General features: G+C 44.7%; 1 protein-coding gene across 7 annotated transcripts in view; it reads right to left on the bottom strand.

Annotated features, from left to right (window-relative positions):
• RUNX1 (RUNX family transcription factor 1) overlaps positions 1-21449 on the bottom strand; it is a 282725-nt gene that overhangs the window by 51285 nt on the left and 209991 nt on the right. For all 7 annotated transcript variants that reach the window (XM_016938507.4, XM_063803643.1, XM_063803645.1 and 4 more), the window contains one exon: positions 20537-20641. In XM_016938507.4, coding sequence (XP_016793996.1) covers positions 20537-20641 — 105 coding nt within the window. The remainder of the gene's footprint in view (positions 1-20536; positions 20642-21449) is intronic.

Raw genomic sequence — 21449 nt, forward strand, 5'->3', positions numbered from 1 at the left:
CATACCACATGTATATTATATATACTACATAATATAAACTATATAATGGTATATAGTATGTCAGTATACATTCTAATTCATATTATATATGCATGCTTATATATTGTCCAGTGCTACGTAACTATGGGTAGCCTCACTTTCCCCCGCCCCAATTTCTTCTCATATCGTTAAGCTAAGACAACACCACAAGGTTGGAGTACTTCAGAACTGGAGAATGGCTACAGAAATCAGCCTTGGTTTTTAACTAATGTGTGGGAAGTGAGGTTCAGAGAGGTTATGTCATTTGCCCAATCTCACACGGCCAGTTACAGGAAGAGGGCAGGTCTGAAAACACACACACTCTCAACACCCACCGACACACACACTCAGAATGTACACTCAGTGCACCTAGAAATCCAACACCCACGGACACACACACTCGGGATGTACACTCAGTGCACCTAGAAATTCAACACCCACCGACACACACACTCAGGATGTACACTCAGTGTGCCTAGAAATTCAACACCCACCGACACACACACTCGGGATGTACACTCAGTGCACCTAGAAATACACATTTCTGTGAACTCAAAGCGAACAGGGTGGAGAAGTGCACAATGCTTCATAGTTTTAGATCTCAGAGACACGAAAGCACTTGAACTTTTGCATTCTGCCTCAACCATCTCACTTCTGCTCCCAGTGTGTGTGTAGAATCAGAAGACAGCCCCAGCCACACTGTGACCTGCAGGCTGTGAGGCTGTGTTTCACCTGCTTGAGTGGGCAATGGCATTACCCGGGCATTCTAGTCTGGTAAGTTGGTCTAGGGTGAAGGGCCTGAGAATTTGGAGTTCTAATAAGCTCCCAGGCGATGCTGAGGCTGCCGATACAGGGAGCACACTGGGAATATCTGCATGAGAGGGAGAGCTCCTCCTGATACTCAAGCTTCCAATGTGCATTACTACTTCCCTTCTCCTGCCTGCCTCTGATTTGCTGTGTGCTGGGGAGAAACACGCGAACTAAATATGCCTGAACTGTGTTTAGACTGTGTTCATGAGCAATGACTGACGGCCTCCTTTTGGTGATAACTATTTGGCCGTCTTTTCATTTTTTTAACTCTTCAATACACACAGAGCAGCTGAAAATGCCCAAACTCCGCCCTGCAGATAGGCAGGTGTGTGACTGTCTCTGTCTCCTACAATAACTGGGCACATTCCGTCAGAGTCACTGTCATGATAATCAGTCTGATTGCTAAGGTGAACCCCAGATTCTCAAGTAGGAAGTAATTTCTGCTGTGCCATCTATAGAAAGACTTTGGGGAATGGCAGGGAAGGGTTACATGGAACCTTTATTCCGTTCCACAAATGCAGCAGTTAAGTTCTCTGAGTGCCCACAGGACCGGGTGTTAATGCAGATGCCACAATCCTCCTCCCCTCTAGAGAAACAACATGGTCCCAGGGAAACGTGAATGCTAGAGTAGGCGTTAAGAATTCTCCATTCTAAATCTGCTTTTCTACCAGCCTTTGCTATGGACAAGAACAAGTCTCTTCATCACTGAGGCTCCGTATCTGGAAGCCTGGAATTAAGAGACTAAGAAGGATTACTCCAAGGGACTCTAAAAGCATTCACAACAATTACATCTGCTGCGATTATCTACTCCACTGGTTCTAAGCACGGTCTTTCTTGAACAACTTCTAATGAGGTTACGACTTTCAAAGTTTTCCCTTTTGTCTTTTTTCAGGCAGACACCTGGCCTCCGGGAGCCAGTGCCAAGTCTAGCTGTCAGGTTGGTCTCAGAGCTCTGTCTTGATCCCCACCAGGTCGCCCAGCCTGCGATCCCACCTGGCCTGCTCTATCTTTCTGTGTGCTGGGGGTCAGCAGCTTTGCACGAGGTGTCCTAAGAATTCACTCTCCCTCTGCCTCCAGCTGTTTCATCAGTGACCCTTTGGACAGTTAGTTATGAGTGACCTTGGACTTTAGTATTCAAAGGTGCTCTCCTCTCTCCCTTAAGCCTTCACAGAGCCTTTCGTGCTACCCTACTGACTGGGACATTCCATTCTGCTTTCACCCCTCCCCCTCTACCATCCCCAGGCTGAGTCCAGAGGGAGTGGGACATTAAACACACCTTAAAATTTGCTAGGAAGTTGTCAGAGGCTGCACCTGGGAAGAAAGCCACTCTGCGGAACACTCATCCAGGCTCTCATTTCCCAGCTTCTTGTCTGGGTTGGAAAACAATGATACATTTGCCCTGAATGCCCACCTTTTCCATCAGTGGCAGTAGGCACATAAGTCTTAGGTGAGTACCCGTCACCCACCCCGCCCACACTCCCTGTGCAGGCCCCTGTTCCTCTAGCTCATGCCCCTAAGCCTCTTAGAGGTGGATGAATCCTGGCAAGTCCCCTAGGATACCTCCACTTCCTAGGAATCCCTTTTACCCACTCAGGGATTTCTAGAGGGGTGATGCTTTAGCCTCAGAGAATCACCAGCAGGAATAGCAGAGCCTTTGGTCGGAAAGAGCTTTTGTACTCTTGTGGGTGGTAACAGGAAAGCAAGCACTCACTGGGTCCACCTGTGTATGGGGCTTTCCTACTCTGGGCCTTCCCAAACCATGGTCCTACAGTGGCCTCTCAGGTGACATGAAGTACAGGTCATGTCACCTGAGGTCAGGTGGCATTTTCTTAAGCCTGTTTTCTAAGGCAAATGCCTCCTACTTGAAACTACAAGGCAGATGGGTTGAGCTCCCCTCTTTGCTCCGGCAGCAGCGGCCACCTTGCTCTTGCCCCTGTGTCACTGCCCTGGGGCCTTTGCACTTACTGTTTCCTCTGCTCAGGAAGCTCTTCCCTGAGATCCCTGTGGACCTGATCCCTCCCACCCTTCAAGTATTTGCTAAAATGTCATCTTCTCCCTGAGGAGTTCCTGGAGATCCCCTTTTAAGTTGCAGACTGTCCCACATCCAGCCAATCCCTAGCCCTTTGGCTTAGGTTTTCTCCATAGCGCATGTTAATGTTATCCAGGGTCTGTCTGCACCCATGGGACTGTAAAGTCTACCAAGACAGGGATTTTGTATTTTTTCTGCACAGCCATGTCTCCAGCACCTATAAAACCAACTGGAGCCTAGGAGGCTCACTAATGTTGGCTGAATGAATGAATGAGTACTCAGGTCCTTCATGATTGGTGCTGTCCGATCACCCTCCACTAGGTTGTGGGAAAGCAGAAATCATTTCAGGTGAAGGAAGTTGTAATTAAAGTTTTCAGCTGAAATGTAACTACAGAAAAACTTCTTGTTGAGAAAAAATACAATATCATAACTGAGCAGTTTCATGAGAATTGTCTCATTAGAAGTTGAATCAGTCCGGGCCTGGTGGCTCATCCCAGCACTTAGGGAGGCCGACACAGGTGGGTCACTTGAGGTCAGGAGTTCAAGACCAGCCTGGCCAACATTGTGAAACCCCATCTCCACTAAAAATATAAAAAAAATTAGCCAAGCATGGTGGCGCACACCTGTAGTCCCAGCTACTTGGGAGACTGAGGCAGGAGAATCTCTTGAACCCAGGAGGTAGAGGCTGTAGTAAGCCAAGATCGCTCCACTGCACTCCAGACTGGGTGACAGAGGGAGACCTCTCCAAAAAAAAAAAAAAAAAAAAAAAAAAAAAAAAATTAAATCAATCAGGAAAACTCATTTATTTTCATAGTAAAAAATCAAAAAGAATAGGTCAAAGGCTCTTTTGCTGAGTTGAGAGTGGCACTCTGACATAAGCAAAGTCCACCAGCTTCTCCTGTTTCTTTGTAGTGAGTACCCTCTCACACGCACACACACAGAGACATACAAAAACACAGATGGCACACATGCACACACATACACACATACAGACATGCATGGACAAACATACACATGGACACAGCCATACACATAAAAACATACAGATGCAGCTGGGCGCGGTGGCTCATGCCTGTAATCCCAGCACTTTGGGAGGCTGAGGCGGACAGATCATGAGGTCAGGAGTTCGAGAACAGTCTAGCCAGTATGGCGAAACCCCATCTCTACTAAAAAATGCAAAAAGTAGCCGGGCATGGTGGCACGTGCCTGTAGTCCCAGTTACAAGTAAGTGGCTGAGGCAAAAGAATTGCTAGAACCCAGGAGGCAGAAGTTGCAATGAGCCAAGATCACGCCAGTGCACTCCAGCCTGAGCGACAGAGCGAGACTCTGTCTCAAAAAACAAAACAAAACAAAATATAGATACACATGGACACATGTATAAACACACATACAGACACACATGGACATATACATACAAACACAGGCATGCATGTAAACACATACAGACACACACACACACGGACACCTGGACACACACACAGATATAAAACACACATGGGGATACACACATATAAATACACACAGACACACATGTACATACGTCACACAGACACATATATTAATACATGCACAGACACACATACACATACAGACACAAACCAGGACAGACACATATATACAGACACACACACACATATACATATATCACACAGGGACACACATGCATATACACACAGGCAGATATACAGACATGGGGACACATATATACAAACATACACACATACTGACATACACACATATACACATACATACATATACATCCATCACACATCCATACATCCACTCACACACACACACCGTTCTGTGATCGCCCTCAGGACATGCGCCAAGACAAGTGTAGCCAGCAACAGTCAATGGACAGGAAAGGCTGGCCAAGGCCAAGGCAAGATCAACAACCAATACAACTTCAAGCCAGAGACGCACACAGGCCTGCCCCTCCCCACTCCCCCTGCACCATGCGCCCAAGACTCACGGGACAAAAACCCAAACAAAACTCTGCTCCCTGAGTCCAGGGCTCATTGCCACGAGCAGTGGAGTTTTTCGCCCACTCACATGAGACTCGGGCCTCTCCTAAAAGCAGAGCACTCAAAATCTAAATCTGCCATCCCCGGTCACCAGGGCTCACTGTCCATTTCTGTCTGGTGACTAAGGAGGTAACTTGAGCTCAGGGCAGAGAAGCCGCCTGCTGGCTTTTGCTCTTGACCAGAGGTAGCCCTCTGTGGGGGAAGTGGAGGCAGTTTCTTAAGAAGGGTGCAGACAGCTCCCAAATTCAAGGTTTTTCTTCTTCTACCAGCCTATAATCCCAAATATTAGCAACCCTCCCTAGGTTAAGGTCTTATCTCAAGGAAACCCCCAGTTACAGCGTAACTGAAAAGTAACCAGAGAGTGGTAACCACCAGTGATAGGGATTTGTTGATCAGAGTAGCTTCTGCCCAGGGACAGACTCTAAAGAGAAGGCGACTTGCAGAAGAGAAAGAAAGTATTGGTGGCGGGTGGCGCACTATGGAGAGATGAGCACTGACTCACAGAACGCTGCCTGGAGCTTCTGACATGGCTTTGGAGTTCAGGCATCAGCAGGGCTAGTCCTGGGGTAGACAAGCAAGACCTGGGGGCCAGGAGAAGAAGATCTAGGAGGCGCACACACACTGCTTGCGTGAGCATGTTACCAGCACTGAGGCTCTCCACACTGGCCTCCTAACCCCCCTGCAGAAATCTCAGTTCCCCTCCTGCAGCAGCAGATCTCATGCATAATGGGCAGAGACACTGAGCATGTTTGGACAGGACCGAGGTAAATGCAGGGCCCTTCCAAGGTTGGGTGATGCCTCCATAAATGCTGGACAAATAAATGAATGAGTGAGTGAGTGAATGAATGAATGAGTGAGCCCCTTTCCTGGACTAGATTTATTCTGGAATGCTCATCCAGCAGTGTGGAGGATGATCTCTCCTCTTCTGTACTTCTAAAAAGAGGGAAGGAAATTCCCTCCTATTTCTAAAAGCCCTGCCCCCTGGGCCTCGGGGACTTTCCCAACAGCAGGGGAACAGCATCTGACTCTGACCCTCTCTCCTGTCACAGACGCCAACTGAAGTTCTAGGCTGGCCTTGCAAAGCCCTTGGACAGATGGCTGAGCAGGCCCCGGCTGGTACAGAAGGACAGGGTACCCTGGCCACTCACAGCTCCTGAGTACTCACTAGCACAAAAGCCAACAGCAGCAAGTTGTTTTGAACAGAACGTCGACCCTCCCTCACAAATAAGGCTTCCGGTTGTTTGTGTCATGACAGCCTCATTCAGGCATCAGGCTCACTTCTATGCACTGTTGTCCACGTGCCAGAAGCAGCCACCTGCTGAGAAGGGCATCTGTGAGGAGGGAGACGCCTTCTAAAGTTACCTGAATGGGCAAGTGGCTGTTTGCCTAGACTCCCACAGAGCACAGCATGGTGATGAAGATGCTGGTCCCACTGTCTGCCAGGTACCATTGGGAGGGAAAGTTCTGTTTATTCCAAGACACTAGTGCCTCCTATTCACCCTGGTGACCACATTTGAGCCAGTTAGGAAATGAAGGAAGGGAAGGTTCCATCCTTGCCAGGGATGGAGACAGGGATGGAGGGCAAGGATGGATGCCCAGGACAGCCTTCTGTCCGGCAACATTCCCCCTCCTCAATCCTTTCCCGATTCGAAAGGTACACACCTTCCCCCTGGCCTGTCTACCTTGAGTCTCTGCCTATGGCTGCCTGGCCTGGTGAGACCAGCCTCCCAGCTCCTCTGTGTTATGCAGGCAATAGGAGAGCTGCCTTTTCAACAACTGTTTTGAACTTTCCTCTCCTTTTAACTCCGTCAACAGTCCCTCTTCTGTGTGAACACTCTGGTGTGTGAAAGCAAGACCTCAGCTCAGGGAGACAGCCCTCATAAACTGCCGCAGATTACCCTGTCTTTTCCCAGCCGGAGGGGGACCCCGCCCCACTCCCTTCCCAGTCTCTTCCCCACCCTCAACTTTTTTTTTTAACCACTTCTGCTTCCTTCATTTTCTCAGCAGCTGCAGCGGAGAGATATAGTAAAGCTACTGTATAGGATTTTGAAAGCGGGGCCTCCAAGAGCTTTCCAAACTCCACACAAGCCAGTTATTCTCTGCCTTGTTTTCTTTGGCTTCAGGTTAGTAACACAGAATGAGTCAAACAGTATTAACTTTCAATAGGGAAGTGGTGTGGTCAACCGAAGCTGTTTGCGGCTAGATTGTGAAGATAGGTAGGGCAGGTAATGCAGAATAGCCCATAATACTGCGAGGAGGCAGAGGGGGGAGGCGGCCCCACTCAGAAACACTCCAACAATTAAGTCAACAGAACTCACACCATCTTTCTTTAGTTGGCTGAGGAATTAACACCAAGGTCTCTGACCAGCCAGCTTTGGGAAGTTGGCCATACTGGGGCTTGGACAATTGAGTACTTTGTGGGTTTAAGGATGTCTTTTTTTTTTTTTTTTTTTTTTTCTTCAAATGTTGCCAAAGTCATGGGAACTCTAGTTAGGAAGATTTCCCCTACTTAGAGCATGTCACTCTGGCGTGGACCTTCATTCATCTCTTTCCCCGGCCTGGGGTTGATCCATTCTCCCTTCTTCCCCCTTCTCCTGCCCTGCCCCCACCTTCTCAGTCATAATCTTTGTCTTCCCAGTTTGGCAGGACACCCCAGGGGCCCCTGGGCTTTCCTTCCTGAGGTTAGAAGAGGGTGCTTTGAAAGAACAATTGCTCCTACAAACATCAAATCAAACTTTTAGAAGCTGATAAAGACCTTAAAAATCATTCAATCTCCTCTTCTTTCTCCTTCTGTAGATGAGGAATCTGAGGGTCTAAGAGGAGACATGAGCTGCTGAGATTGACTGAGCTAGGCAGGGCCAGACATAGACTCCACCAGCAGGCCCGCAGTCTTTCCACCAGGTCAGGCCACTCCCTCGCCCAGGGCTCAAGATTCCTTTTAGAGTTCAACAGAGCAGCTCCCGAGAACAGACCAGCCCTCAAGACTCAAATTTCAGTGGTTTCCAGTTCTTTCTCCCTGCACTCAGCTACCTATTTATTTTGAGACTGGCTGAATCACCCAAAGAATAGAACGGGTTTCTCTGAAGCTGCTCCCGGCAGCATGTCAGCAAATGAACAGGACAGCGAGCTGGCCTCTGGAGCCTTGGAAGATTCTCACCTCCAAGCAGCTGCAGTTTTTGACTCGTCCTGGGAAACTGGCACTGAGACTCAGGGGTGTAACATTTCACCTCCCTGAAATCAAATCCAGAAATCTCAGGCGAGCAGCGTATATAAAAAGCCACAGGGGAAAAAAGGAATACGGACTCAGCAACTCTTAGGTGCTCTGAGCCTCTTCCCAAGCCTTCTGGTTCTGTGAGCATTTCATTGAAAGAAAATGGAATAACAGAGTTTTAGAAGAAAAACTGTATTTGGTCTTGCAAGAGAAAAGTATATTCATATAAAACTCAGTTCTCAACTATTTGCCAAGGTTACTTCTTTTGTTTCCAACATTTAAAAAGGGTATCTAGTTGTAGGTAGAGAAAACATTAAGATATGCTAATGGAAAAAGGTAAAATTTCTAAAAGTATGGATTCACAGTGGGGTCTGATTTAAATGTTTAAATTTTTTCTCTTTAATTTCTTCTCACCAATCCTGAAAGACATGACGAGATAATATCTACTTTCAAGAAATCAATTAATTTTATTTAAAATCCCTAAGATTTTAATATAGTACATGCAAAACAATAATAGATTTTCTATTTTTTAATTATCTAATTATATTTATATTATCTAATTGACGGACTACTTAAAAAGCACATTGATATATATTATCTCAATGTGTCCTCAAGAACCCTGTGCAGTAGGCAGAACTCATAGTATTATTCCCATCTTATAGATGACCCGGGGGGAAGCTTCTAGATGCTCAGAGCTTTGCAGGTCACACAATAGCATAGGTGCTTCATGTTAAGAAGCAGAACTGCATTTTGATAAAACCTTTAATTGGAAAAAGATCACCTCTCCCTCAAGGAAGTAGGGCAACATGGTTGACAGGGTTATGTTTCAATGAGGAATACATTTGTTGAAGCCAGTTCAGTGATGCAGTAATTGGAATTAATAATAGGTAGTATGGAAGGAAAAGAGAAAAAGCCCTTATTGTACTGTATCGTGAGGGCCAAATCTGCCAAGCTTTTTTTTTTTTTTCTTTTTTTTTAAGTACTTGGCAATGGTAAATATTTGGCCCCCACTTGAACAGAATTCCATTTGTTTCCTCTCATAAGGTCTTTGGGACATGTTCAAGGGGCCTACCTGTCTACAGCATGTGCTTTAATAATAGCAGCTAATAGTTAAGGAACACTTCTGTGCCCAGCATGGTGCTATGCCCTAACATGAATTATTTTATTCAATCCGCACAATAATCCCCAACAGAGGGATATCATACTCCTGGTTTTATACCCAAGGAGGCTGAGCGTGGGGAGGTTAATCTGATCCCGAAGGGGAGGCCAGGCTGAATCAGGAAGCCAGCTCTGGAGCTTCGCCATCAGCCACTGCTCCAGCTCGCCTTTCAGGCTATCTCTCTTAATCCTCACATCCCCTAGCAAGAGAGGTATCATGCAGTCCATTCTACAGATGGGAAAACTGTGAAACGCAGTTTTAGACTTGAAGCTCCAAACTCCTTTCTCGCTCACCGAGGCTCCCTGAGCACCCTGGTTCACTTTATTTTTTGAGACAGAGTCTCACTCTGTCGCCCAGGCTGGAGTGCAGTGGAGCAATCTCGGCTCACAGCAACCTCTGCCTCTCGAGTTCAAGTGATTCTCCTGCCTCAGCATCCCGAGTGCCTGGGATTATAGGCGCCTGCCACCATGCCTGGCTAATTTTTGTATTTTTAGTAGAGACGGGGTTTCACCATGTTGGCCAGGCTGGTCTCGAACTCCTGACCTCAGGTAATCGGCCCACCTCGGGCTTCCAAAGTGCTGGGATTACAGGCGTGAGCTACCGCGCCCAGCCCCCTGGTTCACTTTTGAAACACTGGGCTATGCCTGGCGAGCAGTGTCCGAGAGGCGCGTGGGACGTGGCTCTGCATATTTCTCCTAGCTCTTTCAAATGAATGAACTGGAAATATCATACAACCACTTCAAAGGTAAGTGAAAATAAGGTGGTACCAGGAAAATATTCAAAGGGCCATAAATCTATGTAGTATCTAGGAACTTATTTCAAATGTTTACTCTTTATTTTAAATAATCAGAATATGACTTTTAAGCCATGGTGAACAAAAACAAATACAAAATCAAACAAGTATCAAATGTTCGACATTTCAGTATATGGAAGTACACTGAAAGATTTCAATAGCAGTCTGGGTTTTTGTCAATAATTGCTTTAATGGAAACTAAGTATATGTATATCATGAAAGTACCAAACCAATGTACTGCCTTTAAATAACTTTCTAGGGGTCTTGAGAGTTGGCAGCTTGATTCCATTGTGTTACTTTTTGAAAAGGCAAACAGAAAAGAACTTTGCTTTGGGTACATATATATATATATATATAAAAAATATATAATATATATAATATATATTTTTAGATATAACATATAATATATAATAAATATATATTATATATATTATATATTTATATAATATATATATAATATATAATATATATAATATATATTATATATATATTATATATATATATATTAGCTTGGCTTTCACCTATGAATGTGAATCCAGAATATTTGGCTATTCATGACAGCAAATTTTACCAGTGACACGGCATAATTTACACATAGAAGTTGATGAAAATATACCATGTGTCAATCATACTATAAAAAAGGAATTTCACATCCAACTAAATGTCACTGGCTTGTGATATGTCTGATAATATAGCCATAATGTACGGTAATAGATTATACCTAATTTACCCTTTCTGTATTGCCAACTTTTCATAATTAATACTTTGATAGCAAAAAAAAAGCAAACCTTCTCTAAAAGTTGCCTTTAAAGGAAAAGAATATGCGATGAACAGGAGATCACAGAAATTGCCAATCAGCTCAAATGAATTTAAATGCAGATATGGTGTAAGGGGGTAGCTTTTACTTATTTAAGCTAAACTGGAATTATTATTATTATTATTACTATTATTATTTTGGTGGTAGTAGTGGAGTTCCATGAGACCCAGTGTATCAAATTCTTACTAATGCCTTTCCTAGTTATATGGCTTACAGGAAAAAACAACAACAACAACAAAAACTGAAGCCTTTGAGAAAACTCAAGGAGAAATTTTTCAAAATGAAAAATGGAAAGTGGCTAGGGTATGAAAAAAATTCTAAATCTACCTGAAAGCACAGGAATCGATGTATTTTAATGTGCTGGGATGCTGTGACTGCCAACCGCAATCCATCTGAAAGCTGTGGGTCCATCCATCCCCATGGGAGACGTGCACCCAATGACAAGGCCTGACCATCCCAGACTGGGGCTGCCCCATCAGACCCCCAAAGGACACAGGCAGCAGGCGGAGCTGCCTTGCACACATGGAAGGGTCTCCAGTGCTGGTCATTGATTTAGGAAACTCAGTGGGTGGCCGGCCATGTTTATGTGCTTGCAAAGCTTGGCTGCGGCGAGAGATCCCAGGCACCCTTGGGAGATGCACTGCATTTGCCTAGTACAAGAATTCCGACCCCAAGACACCTGCTACATTTCACGTCACGTTTCTAGGACAGTGTGGAGACTTCTGTAGCTGTGTCATGCCTCTACTGAACAGGACCCACATGTTAGATCTTAAGCACTGATGTTTGATGTCACCCACACGTGACTTTTCTTTCTGACTTTTTCACAAAGTGCAACATTTGGGGGCAAGGCCATTTTACCCATTAGTGACTTAGGAACAGTGCCCAGAGTGTTTCCAGGGCCCACGCTATACTAGAAAAGAAATTTTACTGGGTCTCAACACAAAACGAAATCCAGAAGAATAAATCAAAATTTATAAATGTTTAATTAAATGTAAAAAAAAAAAAAGTGTACCATTATGGCAACTTCATGAATTTTTAAATTTAGGAGCCACAGATCTTTTTTGGTTAAAGTTTTCTCATTTCCAGAAGGATTTCAAGACTAAATTTGAATTATACCTGTCCTCTTTTGAGTATGTATTGTGTGCCAGGCATGGTTCTAAGCCACAGAGGCTGCTGCATTCAGCCTTCCAGTGATGTGACGGTGGTACTACCAACTGTCCCTGTTTTAGAGAGGCTCAGTCAGACCAGCTGCTCCCCCAGGAATCGGCTCTCATAGTGTTAGCAAGTGCCAGAATGGAGACCTCAACCCCTAGTCTTGATTACATGTTGGTGGCAGAGAAGGCAGGGCAGCCACTTACAGCCAGAGAATTTCAGAACAAATTAGAAAGTCCTTTAAAAACTTTACAGCAAAAAAACGATGTCTATCTCATGTACCACCTGAGTGCATGTGGATTTGCCTGATGTGATTTAGGATGGCACTGCCCAGGGAAGAAGGCCTGGAGGCCTCGGTCTCTAAGAGGCCAGTTTACGGGAACGAACTTACAGCTTTATTTTGCTGACCATATTTTGTTACCCTTTTTGCATGAGAACTAATTTGGAGATTATCTCGTCCCATTGCCTGGTTCAACAGGAGAGGAAAATGAAGATGAAAGTATTTAAGATAATTGCTCAAGTTCACACCCACTGGCCTGGTGGCGCCAGTGTGAAAACCCAGGTCCCTAAATTCAGGATCCAGAAAACTTTTTACATGTTTGAAGCTTAAGAAACAGAAGCCTAAATGCAGATAGGATTTTTTTTTCTTACGGCACGTCATATAATGAATTCTAACAAGGAGTGCAATATATTAGTTTAGATCCTGACCTCACTGGTGTGGCATTCAAATTAGTGATATGGTTTTGCGAGGGTCCAGACGGAAAGAGAAATTCAAAGTAATGGTGTAAGTTTCTTCCCTCTTCTCTGCTCCCACATTGGATTGAGAAGGTGCCTAGATCATCTCTTTGGGTTTTCACATTACCTGGAAGGAACTCTTATTTTGTTTTCTTTCTATAGCAATACAAATGCCATCTTAGAAAATCTCAGTGGTGGCCAAGCACAGTGGCTCATGCCTTTAATCCCAGCACTTTGGGAGGCCAAGGCGGGTGGATCAGCTGAGGTCAGGAGATGGAGACCATCCTGGCTAACACAGTGAAACCCCATCTCTACTAAAAATACAAAAAATTAGCCGGGCGTGGTGGCACACACCTGTAGTCCCAGCTACTCGGGAGGCTGAGGCAGGAAAATTGCTTGAACCCAGGAGGTGGAGGTTGCAGTGAGCTGAGATGGCGCCACTGCACTCCAGCCTGGGCGAAAGAGCAAGACTCTGTCTCAAAACAAAACAAAACAAAACAAAACAACAACCACACACAAAAAACCTCAGTGGTTTCTGTATAAGACAGGAAAAGTTACCAAGAATACACAGGCCACGCCAGCTCACTCAGAGCTGCACCAGGTGGGTTACTGCCGCTTCTGGGACAGAAGCCCATTCCCTTCACGGTCCTCTTAGGTTCCCATTCACCCCAGGGGCCCTTTCAGACCTTAACCTCCACTCTAGGGTCACGGAAGTCTGTATGCATGTAAAATTCTTCTTCTTGGTCTGGTTTGATACTACTAAAAATATTCAACAGAAAGACATTCTAAAATTCGCTGGAAACATTTAGGCACGATTATTATTAATGCTTTAAAAACTGCCTTTGCCAAGTCATCAGGTAGTTGAGGAGCTTAACACAGAAGGAATTAAAGTACCAGGGGGAAGTTCCCCCAGAACTTTCAGCTTGGCCTGAAATGCCTTTCAAAGTGGGGAGGAGGGGATGTGAGTCAGGACAGCATTTTCCTCCTCTTCGAGCCTCTGCCTTGCTCCTGCTTTAGGTGGGAGGGGAGGAAGAATTACTTTCTAATTCCTGTGTGGATCAGGATTGCATCTAGAAAGAACTAAAGTCCAAGTCCAAATCTGATGAATTCAAGGGAAGAGGAATTAAGTAGCTCATCATTCACTACCTGGAAAATACGCTTGAAGCAATTCCCAGTGAGCAATGCGATTGTGGATTGGTAATTACAATCCTGAGATCACAGATCCATAAAACCATCTGACATTTTCATAATCATTCAAGAGCAAAGAGTGACACACCTTTTCATCCCCCCGGCGGCTACGTGCTGTGCACACGGGCCCTCCACGAAACCCTTTGTTAAAGGGGGACCCAGACTTGGACCACTACTCTGCAGGTCACTCCACTTTACCCATCTTTCGTGAAGGCCAACACCGGAAGAAGAGGTCTATGTTGTACAACACCCCGGGGTCAGGTCCCCCTTCATGCCAGGTCCCCAAGTGGACCCTGGTGACAGAAGCAGAACCAACTGCTGGCACCTGTGACCAGCATGGCCATGGCTGTGTATTATGAACTCTGGGGAGGTGTGGGAGGGGAGGGTACTTCCTGCAGCCCTGCCGAGGAAAACACTGATTCCCTCCTGTCAGTACAAAAAAAATGATGAATGCCAAAGCAACAGGGCTCTGCTTTCCTGAAGAAAACTGTATGTGACCCAGAACTTTACTGATAAACTCTCCCAATAAAAAATACAGGAATTACATTACCATGAAGCTCAAAAAGCGGCCAGTGCAGTTCTTAAAAACAGACCCTGGCATCGGCGCATGCCAGCATCTGGACGCCTTAGTTTACATGCTGGCTTACTAGTTGCGTGACCTTGGGCAAGGTATACGAGTTATTTTTTCTTCAATTTCCCTGCCTGTTCTTTTGAAGATTATATAAATTAATATGCGTGAAGCACTGTGAACAGTGTTGGGCAAATAACACTATTTAATGTTAGCTATTGCTATTATTGAGTATTTTTATGATTAAGAGAAAATAACAATGTGAACTAGGTGTTACTCAATCCTAAGAGCAATTATTTTTAGGTCCATTATCACCATCAGTTTACAGGTTGGTTCCTTCCCTTCCTTCCCTTCCTTCCCTTCCTTCCATTCCTTCCTTTATTTATTTTTTTTTTTTGAGACAAGGTCTCACTCTGTCACCCAGGCTGGAGTACAGTGGCACCATCTTGGCTCACTGCAACTTCCGCCTCCTGCGTTCAACCGATTCTCCTGCCTCAGCCTCCTGAGGAGCTGGGACTACAGGCGTGCACCACCACACCAGGCCGATTTTTGTATTTTTTGGTAGAGATGGGGTTTTCCTGTGTTGGCCAGGCTGGTCTCCAACTCCTGACCTCAAGTGAGCCGCCCGCATTGGCCTCCCAAAGTGCTGGGATTACAGGCGGGAGCCACTGCGCCTGGCCCATAGGTACTTTTCATGCATTTCTCTTCTTCACTTGAAGCACATTCTCCATATATAAAGATCCTATTTCTCATGTTCACATATATAATAGGTTTGCTATATACACTCAAAGTCATAGAAGAATTATACTCATATGACATGATCTCAACCAAGTACTTTAAAAAGTAGCTGAGTGAAGATTAGGCCCTTTGATCAACCTATTTTAACTATAACTCCCTCTAAAAAAAAAATCAGTCAGAAAGAAAGCTAGTGCCTCAGGAAGCACTCTACAGTTTGTAAGTAATGGCTCCACCTTACCATCTCTATGAAAAAACTTAAAAAATTAGCCAGGCATGGTGGTGGATGCCTATAATCCCAACTACTCAGGAGGCTGAGGCAGGAGACTCGCTAGAACCTGGAAGGCGGAGGTTGCAGTGAGCCAAGATCGCACCACTGCACTCCAGCATGGGCAACAGAGTGAGATTTCACCTCAAAAAAAAAAAAAAGAAAAAAGAAAGCTGCACATTTTACCTTACTCCCTAGCTGCCCTCTAAGCCAGTATCCCAGATGTCACCTGATGTATGGATGCTAGAAGCCCCACCCTTAAACAGACCACATCACAAGACTCTACGTTAACAGCCTGGTCCTCAAGGACTGGCTGCCCAGAGAGCAGAGGCAATGCTGCCTCCACCCAAAAGGAATCCCGTGAGCTCTAGACATGGTCATCCTTGCCTGTGAGGAGGGGGGCAGCCGCAGAGGCCTGTCCTTCCCTCCAGGTTTGTACTTCCCGGCATCTGCTGGGTTACACCTTTCCAAAATTACAGCCAGCTCTTTCACTTTTAAAATAGAAATAACTATATTTAATTAAACAAACAAACAAAAAAAATCAAGAGCTCAAGCAGAACACAGTCACGTGAAAGACTCCTTTAACCTGGGGACAGACAGAAGTTATCTCAGAAATGGCCAATACGTTAATTAACCTTTTTGATTTTTGATTTAGTTTCTCAATGTTCCAGATGTAACAAACACCTGACCAGACAGGTAAAGGCTGCCCAATCCATACCACCAGGACCAGCCCCCCAAGACGGGTCAGTTAGGGTCCCCACTGCTCACTCTCCTCAACCTCTCCTTGGCAAAATATCTTCCTCCATGGCATTGAACCAATTCCTGCATTGAAATTATTTAATGAAATCTCTGTAGAGAAGATGCTTTGGGATCTCAATATTAGCATAGAGACACCTAAATTACAGATTTGTGAGCTGAGAGCTGGAGTTTTTCATTAGATCCTAGAAATATAAAACATACATTAAAAAAACAACTCTCAGCCATTCGTAGTAGCTCATGCCTGTAACCCCAGCACTTTGGGAAGCCAAGGTGGGCAGATCACTTGAGGTCAGGAGTTCGAGACCAGGCTGGCCAACATGGTGAAACCCCGTCTCTACTAAAAATACAAAAATTAGCTGGGAGTGGTTGTGGGCATCTGTAGTCCCAGCTCCTCCAGAGGCTGAGGCGGGAGAATCGCTTGAACCTGGGAGCGGGGCAGAGGTTGCAGTGAGCCGAGATTGTGCCACTGCACCCCAGCCTGGGCAACAGAGTGAGACTCTGTCTCAAAAACAAACAAATAAACAAACAAAAAACTCTCAAATATCCTTTTCTTGAAAAATCCTTTCGCTCTATCTTTTGTGCTTAAGGAGGAGACACTCTCAGTATGTCAACAAGCTACTAAGTGCTCTACGTGCTAACCGAAAACAGAGCCCACCTTGGTGCTGGTAAGAACCCATTCCAGGCAGAGGATACCTTTTGATGGTGCTCTTGCTCCATGATAAAGTTAATTTTTCAACAATTAATAATTTCTATATTACTCTAAGATATTTCTTAAAATCCTATGGAATATGAGAAAAACAAGTTTTGATTTTCTAAGGGGCAGATCCATTACTGTAAAAGAGCAAGAAACCATCTGAAACGAAAAACACTTTAAATTCCCTTTGGCGTATACTTTTGGCTACAGCTTCACCACTGAAAACCCTGGAAGAGGGGAGGGATGCATCAAGTTTACCCGTCGGCATGACCAACAGACGAGCTGTGGCACAGCTTCTCATTCTCAGTCCTTAACTTAATCAGCGGAACGGCAGGTTGAATGGCAGTTTGGCCGTCCAAATGCCAGATAACTTCTTTATTTAGTTAAGCTTGCACGCATACCTCAAGTCAAAGGCTCCATGCCTGCAATGAGGCACTACCATTTGCCCTTCTATAATAGACAGTCTTCGAGATGAGCCAAATATGCCAGCCAATCATATAAGCCAACTCCTCATTTTAAATGTGAGGATACCGAGGCCAGGTCAAAGAGTCTATAAGAAAGAAATAGATGATGTACAGACAGTATGGTATGGATAGAGAGATGAACAGATGAATGGACAGGTAGATAAATGAAGGACAGCACAGAAGTAGACATCAGGAACTCCTCATTCTGTTAACGCTTCATCATCAACTATCTCTTTTAAAGCTAGGCAAACCGTTTCATTTTTCTGGGGCTATTTTCCCTTACCTATGGGGTGATGATCCTAAAGGCTCTTCTCAGGCCCCTCCTAGCTCTCATTGTCTTTGATTTTATGAAACTAGAGAATTTTCCAAAATGATTCAATTTGGCCTTGGCAATGCCAGGGCCATTTTGCCAGGATTTCCCAGAATTCATTGCACCATAATCATGGAGGGGACTCGGGAGGTCTTATTCATCCAGAGATCTGGCAACATCTGGGCATCCTGATTTACATGCAGTGTCCTCTCTTTATGTTACACTGGAAAGCAACTGTGAGCAAAGCTTACTATAGAAAGTTCCCACCCTGAATGAAGACGTTCAAACCATAAGAAACCAGCATACTAAAATTAACAGTGATGGCCCCTCTTGCTTCACAGGGCAAATAGAAAAGTCAGCATTACCCAAGTCAACCTGGGAGTCTGCATGCACTTGGCTTTTTTCTAGAAGTCCCTTGTAAAATGTGAGACTTTCTACCTGGGGCTATTGCACCTCTATATATCATACTTATACTTATTCCACGCATTTAGTTTTTCCCCAGGCCCCAAATTCCATTTGGCAGGGAAGGCTGTGTAAAAATGGATGCTTCTTTGGCGCAAATCCCTTCTGTCTGCTCAGAGGGTGCTTCTCCATATAACAACTGTTTTCTTAAGTTGTAAAACAGCAGGGGCAGAGTAAACTGTATATACAGCCAGACCGTTACAATCGCATAGACATCTTTTTTCCCCTCTGACTGCCAATTCTTAAAAGTCAGAGTCGCCACCATTTGTTTTCTGAAGCTCAATAACTTTGTTATTTCTTTGAATGTTACAGGAAATGCTGGCAGTGAGGCAAAACCCAGCCTTCTTTATGCATGAGGAAATAAGAGAAGTAGAGGGTATACCCAGGGTCACCTGGCTTCGGCTTCTTCAGGCTGGTCGGCATTTCAACTGTCCCAGAGACGGCTGTTGCTTCTAGTTCTAAATACAGTGGTTCTACAGCCTCCTGAAGGAGCATTTCTCTAAGTTTAGTTACCCTCAAAGTCGATTTTCTTATACCTAACAACTGCCTCCCTCCCAGCCAGGCACCTTGCCATAATTCAAGCCTGCTTCCTCTTTGGTCCTCTGTGGAGAACAAACTTGCTTTGGTGTTTATGCTCTGTTTAATGCAGGGTTACATTAACGTAGGAATGTCCAGGTTGACATTCCTACTCTGGAAACCTAAGAAGAGCTCACAGTCATTCCTTAGACCTGTGTGGTCCTGTCTGTGTCTATGGCCTCCTTTTCACTCATAAAGAAGAATCAGGGTCTGTTATCAAGTCCCACAGTCTCCCAAGTCTAGGCATGGCCAGAAAGTCTTGATCAGAAAAAGCTGAGAGGGCCCTCTGGGGAAAAATGCAGTCAGATCTGGAGGGAGTCACCGAGCACAGCAAATGGAAGGAAGGGAAAAAGCAGACGAGGAACACCATATCCTGGTGGGCTGCCCCTGGTGGGCATGGTGATTATCTGCAGAGCTCCATCCACTCAAGGACTTGGGGAAAGTTGATGCAGCTTGGGGAATGGTTCCAGAAGGTGACCCAGATGCCATGAGGTTGTGGCCAGGACCACAGGGAAGGTTGCCATAAAAGCTGCAGTGATCACAGGATAGCCTGCAGAGAACCACCTTAAAACCCCACCTAGAAACCACCACGCAGAGAAGGTCATCTAGAGGGGACTGGAGCAGTAGCCAGGGATGAAAGCAGGGATGCCCTACTGGGGATCACTAACATTTCCTGCCTTCATTCTCTGCATCAGGCACATAGCATCATTTGGCTTGATCTTATAAAGAAGCTCTCATTATTATCCCCATTTTACAGAAGAGGAAAGTGAGGTTCAGCAAGGCTCTGTAGCTCACTGAAGGCTTAAGAATTCCACTGGCTTGCCCATAAAGCCCAAATTCTTAACCACTTCATTTTACAACCTGACCTCCCTGCATCTTGGCTTTTGGGGACAGTAGGAAGCCCTGTTTTTCAATATCCCTCACTCCAAGAAGAGAGTATATTAATTTTCCACCAGGGACCTGATACGGTTTGGAGACATCTGGATGCTGGGCGGGGGTGCTGGGCAGTTCCACAGACCTGGAACTGTAACCCAGCCTCAGATCCTGGGGAAGGGTGTGGTTCTGGAAAAGAGCGTTACTCTGGTGTTTACTCAAAGATAGTCATTAAGTCACTGTGAAGACATCTTTTCTGCAGACTAAACAACCTCACTCCTTTTTTTTAAAGCTTTCCTCACAGGAGTTATTTTTTGGTACTATCTTTCTATATTTACTGGTTTTCCCCAGACATTCTTCTACCCTCCCACTCTCTATCTTAAAAATGCCTGTAATAAGATTTTGATCTGTGCCATAGAAAGAAAAGGGTCATTTTCATAGTTTTCATCTCTGGCCCTCATGAATTAATAAAAGGCCAGCATAGATGGTAATTACTCCCTTGTGGTCCACTCTGACCCTCAGACCTCTTTGGGCTGCCTCTGTGCCTGGCCAATCTTCCATTTACTATTTGTTTCTGATCCTGTTGAACTTTACTGTATATTGAGGAAGCAGTCCTTAGTTTCATGCTGCCCTGAATGGTTCTAACATATGATTCAGTCAGCCTAATTTCCTTTTGCCCTCTAAAAGGATGCTTCAAAAAGAGCTCAGTGCACAGAAACAAGCTTTGAGTAGCGAGAGTATTGACAATGCAACTTTTTGGCTTTACGGGGGCCTGACATCCCCCTGGGGAAAAGGTTGAACCCAAGGAATCTGAGACATGGTCCCTGAGTATACCAGCCTGGAGGGTGTACCAGCCTGGAGGGTGTACCAGCCCCAAGTGGATGCACTTACTTCGAGGTTCTCGGGGCCCATCCACTGTGATTTTGATGGCTCTGTGGTAGGTGGCGACTTGCGGTGGGTTTGTGAAGACAGTGATGGTCAGAGTGAAGCTTTTCCCTGTGGGGACACGATAGAGAACAAAACAGAATGAGGTTGGTGGCCTGAACATATCTGTTGAATAACCAATCATTAATTTATGCTGTCCAGCCCTTCAGCACAAGTTACCAGTTTTAACAACACTCCCGGAATTTTGGCTTTGCTTCAATTCTGGAATACACACCTATGATAGTTGCCTAGGTGTAACACTTCACATAGTTATATGGCTTTAATGTAATCATCAATAAACAATACAAGATCAAGAAAGATTAGAATTTACTTTCTGTTAAGTCAAGATTTCAGGAAACCATAGAGTCAGATTAGCAGCTCTCCACTTCTGGCTCCCAACTTCCCTGCTCCCATCTTTCCCAATTATTTATAATTCAGGGCAAAGAAGAGTAGAAGAAACCATATCCATCTTTCTCTTCTTACTTTGTACCTTTGAAGATCAGGAAAGATAGAATTTCTAAGTTTGAAAACAGGCTAAATTAGAATCATTCTGTCTATATTTTTAAAAGACGAAGTCTGGCTGATTTTAAATATTATTTGAAAATGCCAGATGTTATTAGAGGTACTCATGGGATCAGTCAGAATAAAATTGATGACTCATAAATGGACTTAAGTATATGTAACTGACAGACTGAGATTCAATAAGTACTAGTAATAAAAAATGCACAAAATTTCCATTACACGTTTTACATATATTTATAAAAGGTGAGAAAATCTTCATTGCATAGATTTACTAATCTAAAAACATTTCTTGTTGGTAAAGTGATTCAGAGGATAAATCTGGCTAGCTGACCTTTGGCAAGTCACTAGACACCTCTAT

The sequence above is a fragment of the Pan troglodytes genome, chromosome 22 (genome assembly GCF_028858775.2).
Source record: "Pan troglodytes isolate AG18354 chromosome 22, NHGRI_mPanTro3-v2.0_pri, whole genome shotgun sequence".
NCBI classification, from domain to species: domain Eukaryota; kingdom Metazoa; phylum Chordata; class Mammalia; order Primates; family Hominidae; genus Pan; species Pan troglodytes.